Raw genomic sequence first — 20,487 nt, 5'->3', positions numbered from 1 at the left:
CAACTTCCTGAAAAGTGTCCCTCTAGGAAAATCTTGGAGTCATTCTATCCTGAAGTCAGGTGTGGAATGGGTGAGACTGTTCCTGCCAGGAAACAGGTTTAGTCGAAGGTCAAGAGAGTCCAGTGGCAGTTTCCTGGAACAGTCAGGTGGCGAAGGCATCATGGCCTCCTGTAGGTGGGCCTGGCCTCAGGGACTCTGGGAGCCTGCCCTATTGGAGATGGGGAAGGCCAGAAGGTGGGAAGCATGGGGACAGCTTTCAGAAGGCGTGGGGGTGGGGAGAGTCAGCAGGTGTAGGCTTGAATTCAGCCTCTGCAGTGGAGGGCTCTCCCCGCTTTGAGGCTCGGTGTCCTGTGATAGTGTAGGTCTGGCTGTGAACCCGAAGAGAAATGCTTACGGATGCCCCTGCATGTAGGAGCCTTGAGATTCAGAGGCAGCGTGGAGGATTACTACCCAGGGGCTGAGCTCAAGAACCTAACCTTCAGTCCCTCCTCACCGTGCCTCCTTCACACTGGTTTTCCCAACACATGAGCTGTCAGTTCTCAATGAGTTTTCGAGGCCTCCTGGGGGTCCACACCAGAACTTCTCAAACGTTTCCACGAATTTGTCCCCAATAAGAATGAATAAATGCCTCAGAGCAGCACAGCTGAAATTCCTTTAGGTTCCTTGTTTTATCTTTTTTTTTTTTTTTTTACTTTTTAAAACCAGAACGTTTATTTTGACTAATCGTTGAAATCCTTAAGATGAACTGGATGCTGCAACAGCTGCCCTCTTGGGCTTAGGTGTTGTTCCTTCACGGAATCCATGCCTGAATCTGCGGTATACAATTTTTAGGTGCCTCATTCGACTGGTCCCGGTGCTATTCCGTCTTTTAGCCTTGGCACTCCAGTTATACTTTCTCTTCCGCTTGGCAGGGTAGCCACACTTGCCGCAGGTGGACTTCTGAAGGTGGTAGGCCTTAGAGCCACAGCGGCGGCACAACGTGTGCATCTTATTGCGACACTTTCCGAACGATGACGTCCCCTTCGTCATCTTGTTTCCGCGGCAGACCCCAAAGAGTGGTTCCTTGTTTTATCTTAAAAATTCATGTGGATTAGGGGTGCCTGGCTGGCCGTTGGTGGAGCATGAGACTCTTGATCTCAGGGTTGTGAGTTCAAGCCCTACGCTGGGTGTAGGGACTACTTAAAAATAAAATATTTTTTAAAAAGTCATGTGAATTTATGTATCTTAATCTGTAATACAGTCATGCGTGTTTGACATAAATATATTATTTTAACTACTCAAATAAAATGTACAGTTCTAGGAAGTTGCTGGGAGGAGGAGAATGGACAATGAAGAAGAGTTGGGAGGACTTGGCTCCTCACATCTGAACCCTGTTTCATTCTCCCCATAACTTTACGAGGTAGAAACTTTAACAATTTTTATGTATTTGTTTGAGAAATAAAGTGAGTGGAGGGAGGAGCAAGGGGGCGGGACAAGGAAGAGGAAAGAATCTCAAGCAGACTCCATGCTCAGTGCGGAGCCGAACACAGGGTTTGATCCCATAACCCTGAGATCATGACGTGAGCCCAAACCAAGAGACAGACATTTAACTGACCAAGCCACTCAAGCACCCCGAGGTAGAGTTTAAAAAAAGAATTAAAACATTACAGCCATTATAAAGGAGAGTGTGAGCATTCCTCACGGGGTAACTCCCTAAAAGAAATCCTTGTGATCCGTATCTGTGGCATTTTTCTCTCTGCTGGCTTTGCAAGTTGTTGGACATCCTGCCCCCTGGGGTCTGCGAGGTGTGTCTCAACCGTGCGGTCATTCACAGACACTGTCCCTATCCCCTCAATGGAGAGCGGTAGCCTCCTGCCCAGAACCCATTCTGCTAACTCGATGTAAGCTTTGGCCTCAAGTCAGCTCTGTCAGAAACCAAGAGACAGGAGGGAATCTGACTTCTACAGACTCTTGCCTGATCTTCCTTTTAGAAGTAGCTGAACCTGGCGGGAGCGTTACGTCTGGTGGTTCCGAGCTAGTAGCCAGCTACTCAGGGGTCAGTGTGCATAAACGAGGAGGTGCTATGGACTTCAGGTCAGAGCCGGTGGGGAGAGGGCGGAGCTGGAGGCACGCTCTCTGGGGCCCTGCCCTGGAGAGAAGGGGCTGGGGCTGGAAAGAAGCTACAGCAGGTCGATGACCTGCTTGCAATGGGGGCTTCTGATACCCAGGTCCTGAGGACAAAATAACAGCACAAGGTTGAGGTGAAGGTCTCTCTCCCCATGTCTGCAGTGCATCCAGGGGCTCAAGGAGGAAGGCACTGCTCCCTGAGATCTTGGCCAAAATGGCCAGGATGGCTTCACAGGCAGCAGCCAACAGTGAGGGTCCAGACAGGAGGGCCTGGGAGCAGAGAGTGTTCTTTCACACAGAGACGCCTCCATCGACACCCAGCAGGAGCCTCACAGGGGGGTGCCAGGGCACAGGCAATGGGCCGGGATGGCTGAATGTCAATGCCTCTGTGGCCTAATAAGTATTCACATCCAGGGAGGGCTTGAGGAAATTCGGGTTACAGAACTCTTTCAACCAGGCATGGAATCATGGGATCTTTCTTGCCTATATATGTTCCTGAAAACAAAACCAAAAAGGAAACAAACTGGGCCTTAAATGTGGAATGAATTTACTCCTTCAAAGTAGCACCTCAGGAGGTTACGTGCACATTCTATGATGCGCACCATGTTTGCAGGAATCGTCTTTGGGAACTGACTTCGGAGCCATCCTACAAGTCACACCTCAGAGTCAGCTGGTCTGATCACTCCACTGATTCTTCAGATTTGTCTTTGAATAATTTTTGCTTGATTCTAAAGATAAAAATCATCCATCAAATGATTATGCTTGTTTGTTTGTTTTTTTAAATAAGTCTGTTTCTCTGTAGACTGTAAATTTCTTGAACCAATGGAGTGCGTCTAGTTCATCTTTGGCTACAGAGGACCTGGCCAGGCACTTGAGAAATGCTTGATCAATATTTAACTCTGTGCTCATTCACTCCACTTCATGGGCTTATTTCTGCTACTGTTGTGTTTCATACACATTGCGGACATCAAAACGTTTGACTTCTCTTCTCAGGTGGCTTTTTGGTATTAAATAGTTAATATTTATTCCAGAAAAGGAAGGGTTATTCTAAATCTGCACCCACCAAAACCCACGGTAGAAATGCCTTCTGGAACGAGCATCAACAATTTAGCTTTTTCTGTTGGTTGACGTCACAGAGAACAGTCTGTCAACATTTTCCCCTATGTTGCTTTTCTTTTTGGGGGCATAGAATAAAGATGAAAAATCACAGCTCTGAGAGCACACAGAACAGAGAGCTGGCACTCGAGGGATTGATTATGTATTCACTTATTTATTATATTTTTAAAAAATGGCCCAGCTGCTTCAGCTTACACAAGCTGGGCTGAAATATTTCACTCGATGGTATTCTCATCTGGTGGTTATAATACTGGGTGATTCAATGCAAAGGTTTTTTTTTAACCCTAAAAGGAGAAAATCAGAATTAGGTTAAAAAATAATATTAGTGCTTAAAACTGAGATTTAAATATTCAGGTATTTTCAAGAAATGGCTGCTGCCTTGCTCTGCCCGTGGTACGTGTCGGAACCAGCGCATCTGGGAGAATTTTCCAGTTGCTCACTAAGTGTCCCTCACATGAGCTGCAAGGTCCAGGCCCAGACCTATCCACTTGTACCTTGTAACGTGATTCCAGGTGATTCTGATGCAGACCTGTGGTTGAGAACATGTGATCTATAGGCATCTGACCACTGCTTCCCTGTTAATTTCTCTCCTGTGGTCATCATTATGCCTGATAAGTTATGTTTTTGTCAAATGATGGACTAGCTCAACTCCAACTGTCTCAGATAGAAGGAGGAACTCATTGGCTCGTGTAACAGGAAAGCCCAAGGTCAGGTTTGGCGCAAGACATTGCTCGATTCAGCGACCCAAATGGTGTCAAGATCAGGCTTCTCTCTTGGCTCGGCCTTCTCATGTTGGTGCTTTCCTCAGACAAGCTCTTTTGTGAAGGCAAGATGGCTGCCCGGAAAGTTAACCTCTACTTATCAAATGTTAGAATGAGATTCTGTGATCTGACTCCCCTTGGTCCACATGGGGTCCCAAGTATCCATCTCTTCTGTACCTGGCAGGATTCATTCGTAGACTACAGAAGCCACTCCAGATACTTAGCAGAGAGGGATTTAATTCCAGTACCGAGTGCTTGCAAAATTGTTGGATGATCTAAAGGAGTGAGTTTTCTTTTCTTTTCTTTTTTCTTTGCTTTTCTTTTCTTTTTTCTTTTCTTTTCTTTTCTTTTTTCTTTTCTTTTCTTTTTTCTTTCTTTCTCTCTTTACTTATTTATAATGGGAGCACTAGGGTTTATTAAGCTGCTTATGCTTTAGTACAGACTCTGGGGCTTACCCATGGGGCTCTTGATGTATAAAGCCCAGACATTTTGCCAATTCTTGAGCAAAATGACACCAGGAAATTGACAGCTAAGCAGGTGTCGCACCCAAGTTCATCATCTGTCATCTTCTTGTGGCCATCAGCCACTGCCAGACACCACACCCCTTTCACCTGCAACTTGATCATGGACTTCACTTCATCTACTCTCACTGTGCATCAGCAAGGCCTAGTCAGGCCTGCACCCAGAATCTGTGGGATCTGCTTGATCAGAGATTCTGAGGCCAGCAAGGCATCATACTTCCTGGCCAACATCTTGACTAATTTTTTATTCTTGTTGAGTTTCTTCAGTGCCTCAGTGTCCATGTGGGAAGTAGTCACAGTCCTGGCCTCATCCATCACAGTGCTGCTAACCCCCAGAACACAGACGCAGAATGTGGGGCAGGGAGTAGGCTTATGTCTGACCAGTGTCAGAGTCCTTCAAGGGCATCTACAGCTCCACCACCTAAAGGGGTGCTTTTTAGACTGAAGCTTTAAAAATGACTCCCGGAATGCAGGAAAACTAACTTGTTGGGGAGAACTCTGATTCTCGAAATGCTCAGGAAAGAAGGGCAATCAGGAGGCCACTGTGGGAATAGTTGAATTCAAGCCCACATGTCATATTTGTGATTGAGGATCAGGAGGCCCGGAAGCTGGTGACATTGCCTCCAAACTGCTTCTGAAACCCAACACACAATTGACCAGATGTGGAACCACTGCTTCATAGGAAGGGTCCAGAAGCATGTACACCTATAGAAAATATGAATGTTGTAGGGAAGCTAGTTTGAATGGAAACTTTTGGATAACAGTTTGCATTCATGTCATTGCCTGTGGAAAAGTCTAGAAAGGTGGTTTTTAGCTATATAACCACAGTAATGGGAGCAGTAGTGCAGGGTGGTTAGAAAGGATTCTGAGGGCCCGTCCAACACAGCAGGAGGCTGGGAGGGTACAAGTCTCTCCTAGGCAAGTAACCACACCTCCCACTTCTGGGAGTGTCCAGGGTCAAGTATACCTGTAGCCCAAGGAGTAATCGTGGGGTCAGGTTGGTTGTCCAGAGGCAATTTAGGTTAAATTTAGGTTAAATTATGCTGTTACTAGAAGGAGGGGTAAAGATGCTGGGTGACAAAACCCAAAGATGTCCCCTGTAAGGTGTCCCTGCAAGGGACATGATGCTTTATCATGATCAGTATCGTCACCTACACTGTTTCCATTCCACCGTTTCTTCTCCTTTGCAAGACAGGCCCCCTCACCCTCTCCGCCCTGTAACAGGGGAAGGTGGGGGCAAGGAGGGTGAGAGGGTCCATCTTAAGAAGTTCAGACCCAGAGGTTAAGAGCCTGACCAAGCTAATCCTACAGCTGGTGAGAGGCAGGGTTTACATTCAGACCCAGTGTCCTGAATCAAATCCCATTCCCTTGGGCTGGGCTAGAGCAGAATGTGGAAGAAAATTCTTCTGAAACAATGGTTCCAACCCCCAGCCCACATGAATACAGCCGTGTGCCAAGGGCCTTGAGGGAAAGTATTCCTCCGCTTTCGAGCAGCTCTGGCCGGATTCGAGCACAGGGTCAGGGTGGACTCCGGCACCACAGGAGAGGCGGGGAACCTGCACAAGAGCTTGGATGCTTGGCACCCCCCTTCATTTGGTCTTAATCTGAAGAACGAAACAGGGAGTTTCACGTTTGTTTGTTTAATGCTGGGTGTTCCAAGATGCCACAGTATCATTTAAAATATCTGAATTTAGGACATAGATTGGCTCGTGTTTCTCCCAAACAGCAATATTTTTAGCATTAGCCATTCCCACGTAAATGCAAAATCTTCTTTGATAACAGATCAAAGCAAATCCCTCCTCCTAGGCTTCCTTGCCGGCTGCAAAATGACTGGGTTTGCATAAACCAGATTAGAGCCATGCAGAGCTGCTAGCAGCATTACAAATGCCTCCTGGCGTCAGCACCCAGGAGAACCCCCCCACCGCGTAGCAGCAAGAGTCTCCGCTCCACGGTGCTCAGACATTCAGGCCACCCACCACAGGGACGGAGACGTCAAACTGGACTGCAGTGTCCGAGGGGCCCTGCATGTCAAGGACAGGGACTTGCCTCGAGGCCAGTGGGCCTACAAGGATATAGGGGCTGGAAGGGCAAGCTCCAGGGCTGCTCCCTGAAAGTCCTACCTCGAAGTCAGATCCCATGAGGCCTGTGCAGCTGCCACACGCAAACAGCTCCACCTCACTGGGCAATCGGGCCAGAGCTGTTTGTGATCAAGGAAGTTCTTCCTTTTCACATGTGAGGTTGGGTCACACTCCCAGAGTCCTCACCATCTGCCTTAGCTCAGGCTGCTCTAACAAATTACCACGGACTGGGCCGTTGAAGTAACAAATACTTCTCACGGTTCTGGAGGCTGGAAGTCCAAGGTCACGGTGCTGGCAGTTTCTGGTGAGAGCCCTCTTCCTGTTTGCAGATGGCCTGCTTCTCATGGTCTCACATGCTGGAGAACAGAGAGAAAGAGCAAGCTCTTGTGTCTTTTTAAAAAATAAAAACACTAATCCCATTCACAAGGGCTCTACGGTCACTGCCACCCCTGCTCCCTCCTAACCTCCCTCCTACCCTGCTCCCTCCTACCATCACTCTGGGGGTTGGGATTTCAACATATGGATTTGAGGGGCCATTCAGTCCATAGCATCATCTTGCTGTAGAGAAGGAGTTTGGGAGGAGCTGCTCACTCCTGGGGTCCTGGCCTACAGTGGCAGGTTGGGACAAGTCTTCCTTGTCCCTGTCACTCATGCTAGGTCTTGGTGAAGCCTTATTGACATTTCATACAGTGAGCTGGTTAGTTTTTTTTTTCTTCTTCTTCTTTTTTTTTAATCTCATGGCTTCATTTTAACAAAGTTAAGAAAATACTTCTGTCATGGACTGAATTATGTCCTCTTCCAAAATACATAAGTTTTTTTTTAAATTTTTATTTATTTATGATAGTCACAGAGAGAGAGAGAGGCAGAGACACAGGCGGAGGGAGAAGCAGGCTCCATGCACCGGAAGCCCGATGTGGGATTCGATCCCGGGTCTCCAGGATCGCGCCCTGGGCCAAAGGCAGGCGCCAAACCGCTGCGCCACCCAGGGATCCCCCAAAATACATAAGTTAATGTGCAAAGCCCCAGAGTCATAAATATGACTGTATTTGGAGATTGGGACTCTAAAGTAATCAAGTTAAAATTAGGACATTAGGGTGGGTCCCAATCCAGTATGACTGATGTCCTTCTACGAAACAATTAGGACACAGACAGGTACAGAAGGAGGACCACGTGAGGACACAGGGAGAGGATGGCCATCTGCAAGTCAAGGAGAGAGACCTCAGAAGTGGCCTTGCGACACCCTGATCCTAGATTTCTAGCCTCCAGGACTGTGAGACAGTTTCTGTCGCTTACGGCACCCAGGCTGTGATTGTTACAGCCGCCCTAGAGGATTAGCGCACCTTCCCTCCAGACCAACTGGTAGTATCATCTCCTGCCTCGGGTCTCCAGCCCTTTTTCTTGAAAGCACTGCTGATAATCTGTCCTCTGGATGCAGAGATGGCAGTGAGGCCATCAGCAGCAGGTGTGAGCTTGGAGTCTTTTCCCAAGTATGACCATGGAATCACCCACTCATGCTCTCTCTCTCTGGGCTCTTTCTAGGGCTGTGGAAACAACAAAGGCTTCCCAGGTGCTTCTCACTGGGGGGCATTTCATGGAGGGGAACTTCCAGGGGGAAAGGACCCCGCACAGATTCAACACGCCTCCTTGGTCCCCACATTTACCTTTCTAGGCAACCGACACACCAAATACTCACACCTCCATTTCCTCTCAGCATCGGTGGTTTAATCCAGTTGGGCCTCGCCTTCCTGAGTGTGTTTCCAACTACGTTGGCACAACACTGGGACACGTGGGTTGGCTGGATTGGCTGATGTGTCCTAGATAGCGTTAGTGCCTTGTCTCCTGCGGGCATGATGGACTCACACGGGGAAACTGATCGGACATTATGGATGATGGCAGTGACACACCGTCTTGCTTTCAGTCCTCTGTGGTATGTCTTGTGTTCATGCTACAGTATACGTGATAAGCACTGTGAACTCTTAGGAGAATAAGGGTTAACCATACCACGAATGGTTGCACAGGGCAGGATACCTCTCCCCGCAGAAGTCTCCTGGGGCCTGGTGTTCTAGCCGTCCAGTCATGCCCTCTGCATTCCAGACAACTGTACTTACAGCTCCCATCTCCTTAGCGATCGCTGCTCCGTGGGTGCACTCTTGCTGGGACTACCTGGGAGTGCCCCACTGGACCCAGCACAATTGATATTTCCTATAGGAATAAATTGTGCTCATGATTTCGATTCTTTTGTACTTATTAGCCATTTTAGTTTCAAAGTTGTTCTCCTTTTCCATCCTCACTGTAACCATCAGCATAGGTAAAGAATCAGACACGTACCCGGTGGGATTAGCAAAGGCTTAGGCCGGGGTGCATAGAAAGTACTGGAGTTCCTACCCATCTGTATTTTTAATCTCATAATTGAGTGTAGGTTTCACCCACATCATTAACCTGTCATACAGTAGAGCGTGTGATGCAGTGTGTGTGTTCACAAGCCAACAAACAACACACAAGGCAGGTGCCTGCGGAAGACGTTCTCACTGAGGGGTTGGATTTCAGGAAGTTTGGAGACTGAGCCAAGACCAAGAATCAGCCGGTCTTGCCCGTCTGGGCCTCATTTCCTTCCTTGTGCAACAGGACGTGAGCAGGGCCCGGCCCGGGCGGCTCCCTCCCAGCTCCCGGCCCCTGCACAGCGTCTCCTCAGGGGCGCATCCCCTGGAGCAGGAGAGGCTCCCGCCTCGGATGCTGGGGCCTCAGGCCTCCGGAGTGGTGACATGCACGCGGCGCGGGGCCTGGGTTGCGGCCCAGAGAAGCCCACGTGCGGTCGCCCGGGGCCTGCGGAGGCCGCACAGTGAGCGCCCAATGCGTGTTGGCAGGATAGCGCGTGAGGTGCTCTGAAGACCGAGTCCCCAGCCTGGCCCGAGGGCGCACGTCCCATCTGGCTGCTCGGCCACGGGAGCTGAGGCCTGCGAGGCCCGCAGCGTGTGCCCACGTCTGCTCCTCTCAGGCGGGAAGGGGCAGGGCCGGAGAGGCTCTGACCTCACGGGAAGACGCAGCGGGAGCTCCTCAATCTTTTACCTGAGGGGCTGCTGATGTAGGGCATCCCCGGGGGGCGTCTGGGTGCCCTGCCCTGCTTCCGGCCGGTGGCGGCAGGACCCCATCCCCTCCGTCCTGGCCCCCAGGGCTGTGGCCAGACCAGGGGATGACAGTGCTCCCGGGCTGGGGGTCTGGAGGAAGCGGGGCTGCTTGTCCTACCCCTCGGTCCACCTGGAGGTTGCTGGAAGGAGAGCAGCGGCAGCCGCAGAAACCTGGCCTGTAGTGACATCCAGAGGTCACGGAGAGAGCAGCGTGGGCAGGGGACAGCAGGAGGCCGGGACAGCTTAATGTTAACCGGGCTGCGTCCACAGCGGCATTTTCCGCTTGACATCACACGAGCCTTGGCCCAACCTTCCGGACGTTCCGAACCTTCTGGGCACGTTCCCAGGGTGCAGGCAGATGGAGCTCGGGCTGCTGAAGAGAAGGCCCCAAGGGGAAAGGGATCTGATCCAGAGCCGCAGACACAGGAGCCACCCACAGCCCAACCAGGGTCCACAGGGCTTCCCGCAGCTTCCAGAGGCCAAAGCGCATCAGAATCACCTGGGCTGGGCGGCTGGTTGCAGCCCCAGGTGTGGCAGCCTCACCTCAAGGGTTGTGACCTGGAGACCTGGGTGGGGGGAGGCTCTAGGAAATTGGCACGCGAGCTCCTCAGGTGATGCTGATGGACGGTCTGTGGGCCGCACTTTGGGGGAAGCTTTCCCAGCGCCCAGAATCACAGCGATGAGCGTCTGGATGGCGAAGCCTGTTAACGAAATAATTTCAGAGTACGGGGTCACTTTGGGGGAAGGCAGGTCTTTCCCCACCCAATTTTTCTAGAACTTTGGGTGGGGGGGATGTGGTTAAGGAAACAGCGTGCCAGGAATGAATGAAGGCGGAGATCGCAGTTTAGCGAGGGAGGCAGAGGATGCAAGGACCGGCCTTCCGGATCCTTCCAAGTGTGCCGCCTTCCTTTCCCCGCCTCTGTACCTCGGCTCGCTGTTGGGGGCCACGGGGCAGGGACCAGGGAACTGACTCCTTACAGAGGACCGACTGGCCAGCCTCCAGGAGGCCCCAGCGAGGCCTCGCTCCCGCCTCCCCTGACCCGCCGGGCCCTCCAGCACCTTCTCACCGTCCCAGCCACCCCAGGCTGCATGGCCCCCCACCTACCATCTTCTTCCCCAGGAGAAGCCTCAGGAAACACGCTTGGGGCTAGGACCTGGCCCCCTCGGCTCCGTCTCTACTGGCTGCCCCGTCAATGAGATGATGCCAAATGCTTTCGTAAAGCTCCACCTTGGCGGCCCAGGTCCTCAGACTCACTCCTCCCCTTTGGCCCAGAGCAGCCCAGCTCTCAGGTCCCTCCTTTGTTTCTGCTTCGTGCAAGACTTCCTTTGAAGACCGGCTTCTCATGGTTTGAAGAAAAAAAATTTTCAACCACAAATTTAGTGTGTCTGCCCCATTTTTTGATAAGGAAGCCCAGAGCGTGAACTCTCAGCCTCTTAGTTTCCAGTTTTGATGTGCGCACTGGGTATTTTATTAAAGGGGCTTGTATTTTTTATCCGAGTTCTAAAGCGGAAGTAAAAGAATTGCAGTGAGACAGGTGGTTTTTTGAGAAAGCTGGACTCAAGTGGGTGACATGGGGGCAACCTGACTCAAGGGTGAGTGGCGGGAAGCCAGGGGGCAGGTGCGCAGAGGTGGTGCTCCTCAGGGTCTTCTTCAGGACCTTCCTCCGGGCCTCCCTCAGGCCTCCCTCAGGGCCTCCCTCAGGGCCTCCCCCAGGCCTTCCTCAGGGCCTCCCTCAGGACCTTCCTCAGGGCCTCCCTCAGGACCTCCCCCTCAGGGCCTTTCTCAGGGCCTCCCGCAGGACCTTCCCCTCAGGGCTTTCCTCAGGGCCTCCTTCAGGACTTTCCTCAGGGCCTCCCTCAGGACCTTCCTCAGGGCCTCCTATAGGACCTCCCCCTCAGGGCCTCCCTCAGGGTCTCCCTCAGGGCCTCCTATAGGACCTCCCCCTCAGGGCCTTCCTCAGGGCCTCCCATAGGGCCTCCCTCAGGGCCTTCCTCAGGGCCTCCCGCAGGACCTCCCCTTCAGGGCTTTTCTCAGGGCCTCCCTCAGGACCTCCCTGAGGACCTCCCTCAGGGCCACCCTCAGGAGCTCCCCCTCAGGGCCTTCCTCAGGGCCTCCTGCAGGACCTTCCTCAGGACCTCCCCCTCAGGGCCCTCCTCAGGCTTTCCTCAGGGCCTCCCTCAGGGCCTCCTGCAGGAGCTCCCCCTCAGGGCCTTCCTCAGGGCCTCCCTCAGGGCCTTCCTCACATCCTGTCATGTGTCCCTTGAATCAGTCCAGGTAAGTCTCAGGAACTCTTTTTTTTTTTTTTAGATTTTATTTGCAAGGGAGAGTGATGGGGGGCAGGGGGCGAGGGAGCCGCAGGTCCCCACTGAGCAGGGAGCCCATGGGGGGCCTGACCCCAGGCCCCGCATCATGACCTGAGCCCAGGCAGCACTTGAGCAACGAGCCGGCCGGGCACCCCCAGGAGTCCGCCCGCAGCGGCCCAGTGCCCCAGAACCAGCTGGTTCCTTCTCTTTTGCTCTTGAAGATCCGGAATCCTCCAGACCAGGATTTTAGACAAGCGAGCCGCTGTGCCCGCGTCTAAAGTGACCCACGCGGGACGCCCTGCCCTTTGGAGATTTAGGGTAAAATTGGCTCAAAGTCCAGCTGCATGGCCTTCCTGCGGTGTCCTTGCCCGTGTCGTCCTGCAGGCCGGTGACTCGCCCGTCCTGGCCTCAGGCGGACGCAGGAGCCTTCCCGCCCGGCGTGGCCGTGGCCCCCTTCCTGAGTCCCGGCGGCCGGAGGGAGATACAGGAACCCCCTCTGCCCTGGCTGGACTCCCCCGGCCCCAGGGCGCCCCTCCGTCTGGCTGTGGACCCCGAGTGCGCCCCAGTGAACTCCTGCGCCCAACCTCCATCCCCCAGGGGCCTCCGGGAAACGCCGGGTCTGGCTGCCCCAGGCCGGCCCGCTGGGGCGGTGGGCGCCTTCCTGGTCCCCAGAGTCCGAGGGCCCAGCGCTCTCAGTGCTTTGCTTTAACGGCACCGCGGCCTACTGACAGAGCCACGGCCCAGAGGGGAGCGCGGCCCGGCTCGCGGCCTTGGTGGCTGAGCCCAGGAAGGCGCGGGTCACGGGGCGGCTGGTTTGGCTGTGGCGCCGCGGGTGCCGGGCGGTAGGACTGGACCTCCCGGGCTCTCCGGGGCAGGAAGGCCCCTCGCCTGGTCCCCCTCCCCGCCTCCCCGTGGGGCTGCGGCACCGACCCCGGCCGTCTGCAGCGCCCCAGCTCCCTCGCCCCGAAAGCCCACATGGCCCATCCGGCCAGCCTGGGTATGTTGCCTGCTCGCGGCTGCGACTCCCTTTGCGCCTTGGGGGGCCGAGGAGGCCGGATCGAGGGCCGCACCCACCCAGGACAGGTGGTCCCCATCTCCCCTCCTGCAGGTGGCTGAGGGCATCACGGGCCGCCTGCCTGCATCTGCCTCCTGGCCGCCGGCCACCGGGCCAGGACTGGCGCACCCTGGGCTCTGCACTTGGGCAGCCGGGGTCGTCGCGGCACCTGTCCCTCCGTCCCTTGGTGTTGCTGCCAGAAATGCAGGAGGTGACGTGAGCACAGGGACCAAGGCGCGCACGGGCACACAGGGAGCACCACGTGGGCCCCCGGGCTCCTGCTCAGGCCTCGCTCTTCCTCCTCCGTGTGCTTCCCTCCTTCCTTCTCCGCTGCCACGACCCGGCGACCTGCTGGCTTCTCCTCCACCTGGCTGTCAGCTCGAGGATCGTCCCCGAGGAGCGTCTTTCATCTGTACCTAGAGTTGGGGGGCTGCGGCGAGGACGGGGCCTGTACCCCGGCGGCTCTCCGAGCCTGATTATTCCTGTGATGGCAAGACTGGCGACTGTCACCAGCTCCACTCACTTCAGGGTGCACATGGTCCCATCGTCGGAGGCTGGGAGCAGGGGCCGGCTCCATCCCACAGCCCAGGCAGAGGAGGCCCCGGGAGCAGGGCGTGAAGGTGGCAGAGACGCCCGCTGCTTGCCGCCTCTCCCAACCTTCCAGGCCCAGGCTCCCCGCACTACACGTGTTGAAAGAATAATCTTTTATTTTTTTAAAATTTTAAAAAGATTCTATTTATTCATTCATGAGAGATCCGGAGAGATAGGCCGAGACCCAGGCAGAGGGAGAAGCAGCTCTGCATGGGGGCCCGAGGCCGGCCTCGATCCCAGGACCCCAGGGTCACGCCCAGAGCCCCAGGCTGACACTCAACCGCTGAGCCCCCCAGGTGCTCAACGGAGCAGCCTCTTAGGGTGCCTGCTGCCCTTCCGCGCCCCCACCCCGTGCCTCTGACCGTGCCCTCTACTCTCCCACCTGGGGGCTCCTTGAACACCTGCTCGGCCCCTTTGTCCTGAAGCGCCTGGTCACTGAGCCTCCGGACCGTCCCCCTTGTCGTCACGCTGCTCACCAGCCTTCTGATGCCCCCGCCTCCTATCAGCTTAGTCGCTTCTGCTACTTCAGCAGACACGTGGGCACCTAACCTTCTGTCTTTGATTGTAAGCTTCTAGAAGGCAGACGCTGCGTCTGGCACAGCCACGTCCCGCAGAGGCTCCCGCGCAGTAGCCACAGGACGAGGGTTTTGCCACGTTTGGCCGCAGCCACCACCCCAGGCCCTTGTGGCTTCAGGCAACGGAGGTGGATTTCTTGCTCCTGTTTCCTGACCCTCGCAGGTCGGCTCCAGCTCTGCTGAGCTCTGCCAGCTCCGTTCTTCACGTCTCCCCCTGCGGGGTCCAGACCAAAGGACTCCTCCTCATCTAAAATGTGGATTTGTGGACACAGAAAACAGCAAGAAACAGGCCAGAAATACAGGGCAACTCCTGAGACTTCTTGGAGCAGGCGCGGTCACTTCTACTCACAACCCATCAGCCAGAACTAGTTCACAGCCAAGGGCGGAGAGGGAGGAAAACAGTGAAGTCCTTTTGTAGAAAGTGGGTTGTGGGGACGCCTGGGTGGCTCACGGCTCGGGGCGTGACCCTGGGGTCCCGGGAGCCCGCTGCTCCCTCTGCCTGGGTCTCGGCCTCTCTCTGTGTCTCTCATGAATAACTAAATAAAGTCTTTAAAGGAAAAATAAAGTGGGTTGGGAGCAACTGGGGAAAATGATACAGTATTCCACGAGACCACTAAACGTACCGTTTAAGGGAAACTTGACAGGGGGACGATTACAGGTATTGCGGGGAAGGGTCACGGTGTCCACGTTTCTACACCATGAGGGGTCCGTGTTCAGGTGTGACTCCAATCAGAATATACCTGATTCTGCCCGTGAGAAGGGGCATAAGGTATTCGCTCCTCCTGGTGCTGTGAATGTTTATCTATCTCCATGGGGGAAACACACCAACCATCAGGGTGTTCAGGCCTTAGTGATGGGGAAACTACAGAACTCACAACACCCGGGCCAGGTTTTTCAGAGCTTGATGGAGGAAATGGAAGCATTTTGGAGGAAACCATCGAAAATTCATGCTCAATGACTATGTTTTGTGCAAAGGCTGAGCCTCAGCACCAAGAATCTGTAGCAAGAGGCAGCAGATGACCATGGAAAAGAACGACGCGGGAAACCCAAAACTGGCCTCGATCTGACCCGAGTCGTGCCTTCAGCGAGGCAGGTTAAGAGTTGTCATTTCCCCAAAGAAACAGAACCAGAAACAATCCTTGAGGTTCTCTGGTGTTAAGCTCAAAGAATGAAACTTCCTTGTTCCCACCACAGTGTTGGTTTAGTCTGAGTTCTCGGAGTTGGTTTCCGAGACTTAACTGCGGCATCGTTACGTATCTAGCCCAAGTGAGACCTACTTTCCTCGTAGATTCCTGGGAACCAGAGTGGGCAAAACAAGGTGAACGGCCCTTCAATCCAGAATTTGGTCTTCCTGAGGCTCGTTCACATCTGGGTATGACAAGTGCCACCGGCCCCCGGTACGCATATGCTCAGTGAGGAAATTCATTCTTCCTGCAACAGATTGGGCTCGATGCCAATTACTGAGAAGAATGAACAGCCCCCAGTGGGACTGAAGCTAGTTAACGAATTCCATCATTCTGTCAAGGACACGAACTGCTTGTTATAGGGCACGATTTAAAAACCCAGAGGTTAGTGCCCCCCTTTATTAGCATGGGCTAGTTCCGAGCGATCCATGATACAACGCAGCCTCTAAATTGGCTCCAACAACAAATCCAACTACACCAAACCCACTGTGATGTTTTACAATTTCACTGAAGATTTTCAGAGGCGTTGGGGGGCAGGGAGCTTAAAGAAGTCTCTTCTCCTAAAATCTCTTTCTGATTCTCTTGTGGGAAACGGGGTGGGTTGGAGGACCAGGAAACTGCCTATTTCTTTGTCCTTCTTCCACGACCCCCAATACCTCTCTCTTCAGGAGGCTCCCTTCTGCCCTGCAACCTGGCCAGGGAGGCTCCCTTTTACCCCACAAAGGGTAAGTTATCACAGCGTCTTTCCCTCAAATCCAACCTCCTCCCTCCAGAAACCTTCAAATCACAGCTATCAAGGAGATATTTTCTCCAGATCATTAGGAACTGTGCAAGTGTATTTCCTGTGCGAGGTTGGATCCTGTTATGTACCCACTTACTAAAGCTGAGAAGTGTGTTTCACGTGCCTGAAACTCCTCTTCCGTCTGGAAAACAGGCTGAGGAAATGTTGACAGTTTGGCCTGATGGACACGCCTGCCTGAACTCCTATCCGGGGGCTGCCACTTTCTGTCTGGGTAACATGGACAAATGACCTAGGAGCTTCAAGTTTCAGATCCCAGAGTGTGAAATGGGGAAATAACGGTACCTGTCCAACGGAAGAGTGGACGGTCTGCCGGGTGACACTCCAAACATGGAGAGTGTTTAGCACTCTTCCTGGCACAAGTCCTCCAGAAACATTAGCAATTATTTTCATCTTAGCAATACTTCATAGAGCAAGCCGATTATGTTCCAATCACATAGTGTGTTCCAAATTTATGCGGTTGTTTCAAATGTGCCAATTTTTGTCACTCCATCAAGAATGGCAGTTGCAAAAAAAAAAAAAAAAGAATGGCAGTCGCATTTCCCTTTTCAAGAATATGAGCTGGCGTAAGTGCCTAGCTTCCAACCAGTCAAATTGGGCAGAAGCAATGACATAGGACTCTGGAGACTGGGTTACAAAAGGCAACGCAACTTCTGCCTGGTTCTTTCTTTTGTGTCTTGAGACATCTGCTCTTGGAAGCCAGACACAATGTGGTGTGGAAGTCCAGACCACACCGAGAAGTCACGTGTAATTGTTCTGGCCAACGGCCCCAGATGAGGCTCCAGGTGACAAGCAGCATCAATTGGCCACTGGACACGTGGAAGGGAAGCCTTCATCAGGGCTCCTTGGTCACTGTTTGACTATAGCCAAGATCTCAAATGACAACCATATAGCTGAGGTTCGGGTAGGCACACGCAGGTGACGTGCGCATAGTGGTGGTAAGTCTGCTATTTACGTTCTTGTTCTTATCTTCCGGCTTGAGAACCGAGTGAGTTTCACAGATGTGGAACAACATAGGAGTTTCAGGTCATCATCTGAGTAGCATCATTGTTAGGCATGTTGACAAGTGCACCCCCATTTTGTTCCCTGGAATGAAAGAATGTGATACTGGGATACCCCACCCCCATCTTCCCTGTCATCCTCACTACCGTTGTCAGGCTGTCAGGCCATTTCTTTGATCTCATGGGGATTAGTTCACATAGGCCCTGGACATTACAGGCACTGAGATGGGCTGGTTGTGGCGCCCATCACAGCTCATCCTACGGAGCTTGCTGTTCTGGTCCCAGAGAGAGCACATTATCTTCTTGTCTCAGGAGTTGTGCCTCATATAATCTTTTGTAGTGAAAAAAGAGAGAAGTAAAATCCAGTCCGAGGGAGCTAGTAGCCTGCTGTGAGGTGTGAGGACAACATGTACACATCAGTTGGATTGTTCCTCGTAACCCCATCTGTTTGATTTAATTCCGTCCAACGAAAAGGACAGCGTGCAGTGCAGGACTGTGTTGGGGGTTGGGGCAAATTATATGGAGAAAGTGCTTCAAAATAGAAACTTAAATGAAAAACTAAAACTAAAATTAAAATTAAAAAAGAGAAAGTGCTTCAAGAAACTGTTCGTTGTCAGGCCATGAGTAGGTAACCATGACAGAGATTAACCCTAGCAGAAGTCTCCTCTGTAAACGTGAATTAGCTAGAAAATGCTGATTAGCAGCCTTCCTCCATAGAAGTTTAGAATATTAATATGAGGAGAACTCTATTATTCCCTTAAAACTATTAAGCCCAAGGAATGGTGTGTCTTATCCAAAGTTGCCCACACGTGGGCAAACAGGAACAGAGCGGAGAGCACATGGCTCCCAACCTTAGGACTCTGGGTTCTCAATGTGGCCCTTTCCAATCGCCGACCTTAACCTGGCCATTTCCCATGCCTTAGTGCTGGGGGTCAATGATATCCTGACTGAGCACCTCAGAGAGCAGCTGGGTTTTTATCTTGAGGTCTGTGGAGCAAACTTGAGCTGTTGGCATTTTTCCAGGAGGATAGGAAAAATGATCTGACCAATTCTGTGGCCGGAGTGACCTTTCTAAAACAACCTTAAATGGTGGCAGAGAATCCTATGGCCATCTTAACCCTCATTACACTTTAGTAATTTGGGGGTGTCCGTCTCTGACCTTAGGCTCTACGTTCCATGAGGGCAGGAACATGGCGGTCACATTTGCCCCGGTGTCCGAGGGTCGTACCGGCATCCGCTGAGTGTGCAATAAATAGAAGTATTTGCTGATACGTGTAGAGGTAAATGGTTGCTGCTCACCCGATGCAAAGTGTTTCAAATAGCTTTCCACGTTCTGCTGGCCTAGAACACCTGCCAGCACCCCACTTCCACCATGAGCTGGCTTTTGCTTACCTTCTGGGCGTACTGTCTCCTTCTCTCCTTCCTGGAAATTAATTCAAGACTTCCTGAGTCCCTCAGAGCTCCCAGAAGATCATGTTGGTCCCGACCCCTTTCCATCCTTCCCCCAACCCCTGCCCTTCACTCCATTCCCTTCACTCAATGTCCTTTACCGCTGCTGGCAACGCCTGAATTTCTCCTCTTCCACACATCACTTAACCTGATTCCCCAATACTTGAACCTCCCAGTATTCCAGAGCTCTTCACAGTTCACACCTTGCAGAGTCTCGTGATGTCAGTGACGTCAGTGATGGCGATGACAGTTTACAGGCCTTCCTCATTGGAACCGGAGCCCTTGAGGGAGGGGCCCTTTTAACTTCATCTTGGAGATAAGATGCTCTGTAAATATTTCCTGAATGAATGGACAAAAATATTACATCTCTTGGAAATCTTGGCATTATCTGGAAGCATGGAAATATATCCACATTTTTAGAAGTCATCACTGTCCATTTGGCTCATTCTTGAGGCTCCTAAAGCCTCTCGGGCTCTGCGTTCAGATGAGAAATCTACCATGAGCCAATTTCCCTTTGGGTCAGGCTCCTGAAGAGAAAGTTCCATGAGACAGTTAACTCCAGGAAACTTTTCCAGGAAAAGTTCATCTTTATACCTTGAAAAGACCTTACCACATGGATCAGAATCCCGCACGACCTCGTGTACAACGTTTTGCCATCCTCAAAATGCCTTCGCAGCTAGGTTCAGGTTCTTGCTAACTTGACGATAACAGTGTGGGGCACGTGGTGTGATCCCAGCTCCCCGGGGACAGATTAGAAAAGTCAAGTCAAAAGAAGTTAAGGCACTTGCCCAAGGTCACACAGCAGAGCTGGGACTAGAGCCCAGTTCAGCTCCTTTTCCGCAGTATCACGACCTTATGAATGAGCTGCCTAGACCTACACACCTCGGCTGCTCGTCAAGAAAGCCCCAGAACATTCCTGAGACTGGGAGTGCACGGGGTACATGTGCATAGGAAGGGTGCCCTCTCACTCCACCAGGGGGCCCAGGCACCCTGGGCTGGTACCTCTCCTGAGCAGCTGACAGAAGCTGGCAGCGACCCCGTCTCACATCCAAACAGACATATTTAACAGGCCCTTCCGGGAAGACTGAGGTTCCTCATAACCTGATGTGAACGTGGAGTCCGTGTTAGCGGCAGATGCCCGGCAGCGCTTGCTTTCCTTTACCAGCCCAGTAGGATTGGGCGCAGAAAGTTACATGAGAGGGGCCGCCTGGTGGCTCAGCGCCGAGCACCGCCTGCGGCCCAGGGCGTGACCCCGGGGTCCCGGGATCGAGTCCCGCATCGGGCTCCCTCCATGGAGCCTGCTTCCCCCTCTGCCTGGGTCTCGGCCTCTCTTTCTCTGTCTCTCATGAATAACTAAAATCTTTAAAAAAGTGTTAAATAAGAGAAGCAGGGTCCGCCCCAGGAGTTCCCGTTGACAGTTCAGTCCCATCACTGCCTTTGCCATTGAAGTGACCTTCTGTGTCCTCCCAGTACTCTGTCACTTGGGTGCTCTGCGGAGGTGGGTGCACACACCCCAGGCGCCACGCACGAAACCCTCTACCGTGGGGGGGGCGGGGAACTAAGTACCTGCATTTCTGTTCCATCCTCTTGGTCTTTCCTCACTTCTGTTTTGTGTGTCTCGTAACACACGTCCATGAGTAACTCAGCAGCACACACGCACACACATTCGCATGAAGCATGTCCTCATCGTCTGGAGACCACTGCGTCTCCACGAGGAAACCTGGTCCCTGAGGGGGGAGCCCCCTCTTCAGCCGGGAGGCCTGAGCCCCTCGCGCCGGCAGCGCCCACAGCCCTGGGCGGGCTGAAGCAGGAGGCCACGCATG

At 52.8% G+C, this 20,487-nt stretch overlaps 1 protein-coding gene and 1 pseudogene across 1 annotated transcript; both read right to left on the bottom strand.

Annotated features, from left to right (window-relative positions):
• Positions 1-663: 663 nt before the first annotated feature.
• Positions 664-1,050, bottom strand: LOC121482073 (60S ribosomal protein L37-like). The gene has a single exon (XM_041739881.1). The coding sequence runs from the start codon at positions 1,027-1,029 to the stop codon at positions 736-738; it is 294 nt and encodes a 97-aa protein (XP_041595815.1). The 5' UTR covers positions 1,030-1,050; the 3' UTR covers positions 664-735.
• A 3,365-nt stretch (positions 1,051-4,415) lies between these two features.
• LOC121481800 lies at positions 4,416-4,786 on the bottom strand (annotated as a pseudogene).
• Positions 4,787-20,487: the final 15,701 nt, after the last annotated feature.

Source organism: Vulpes lagopus, chromosome 24, assembly GCF_018345385.1.
Source record: "Vulpes lagopus strain Blue_001 chromosome 24, ASM1834538v1, whole genome shotgun sequence".
Lineage (NCBI taxonomy): Eukaryota > Metazoa > Chordata > Mammalia > Carnivora > Canidae > Vulpes > Vulpes lagopus.
The sequence above is the reverse complement of the archived record's forward strand: the minus strand, read 5'-3'. Positions and strand labels throughout refer to the sequence as shown.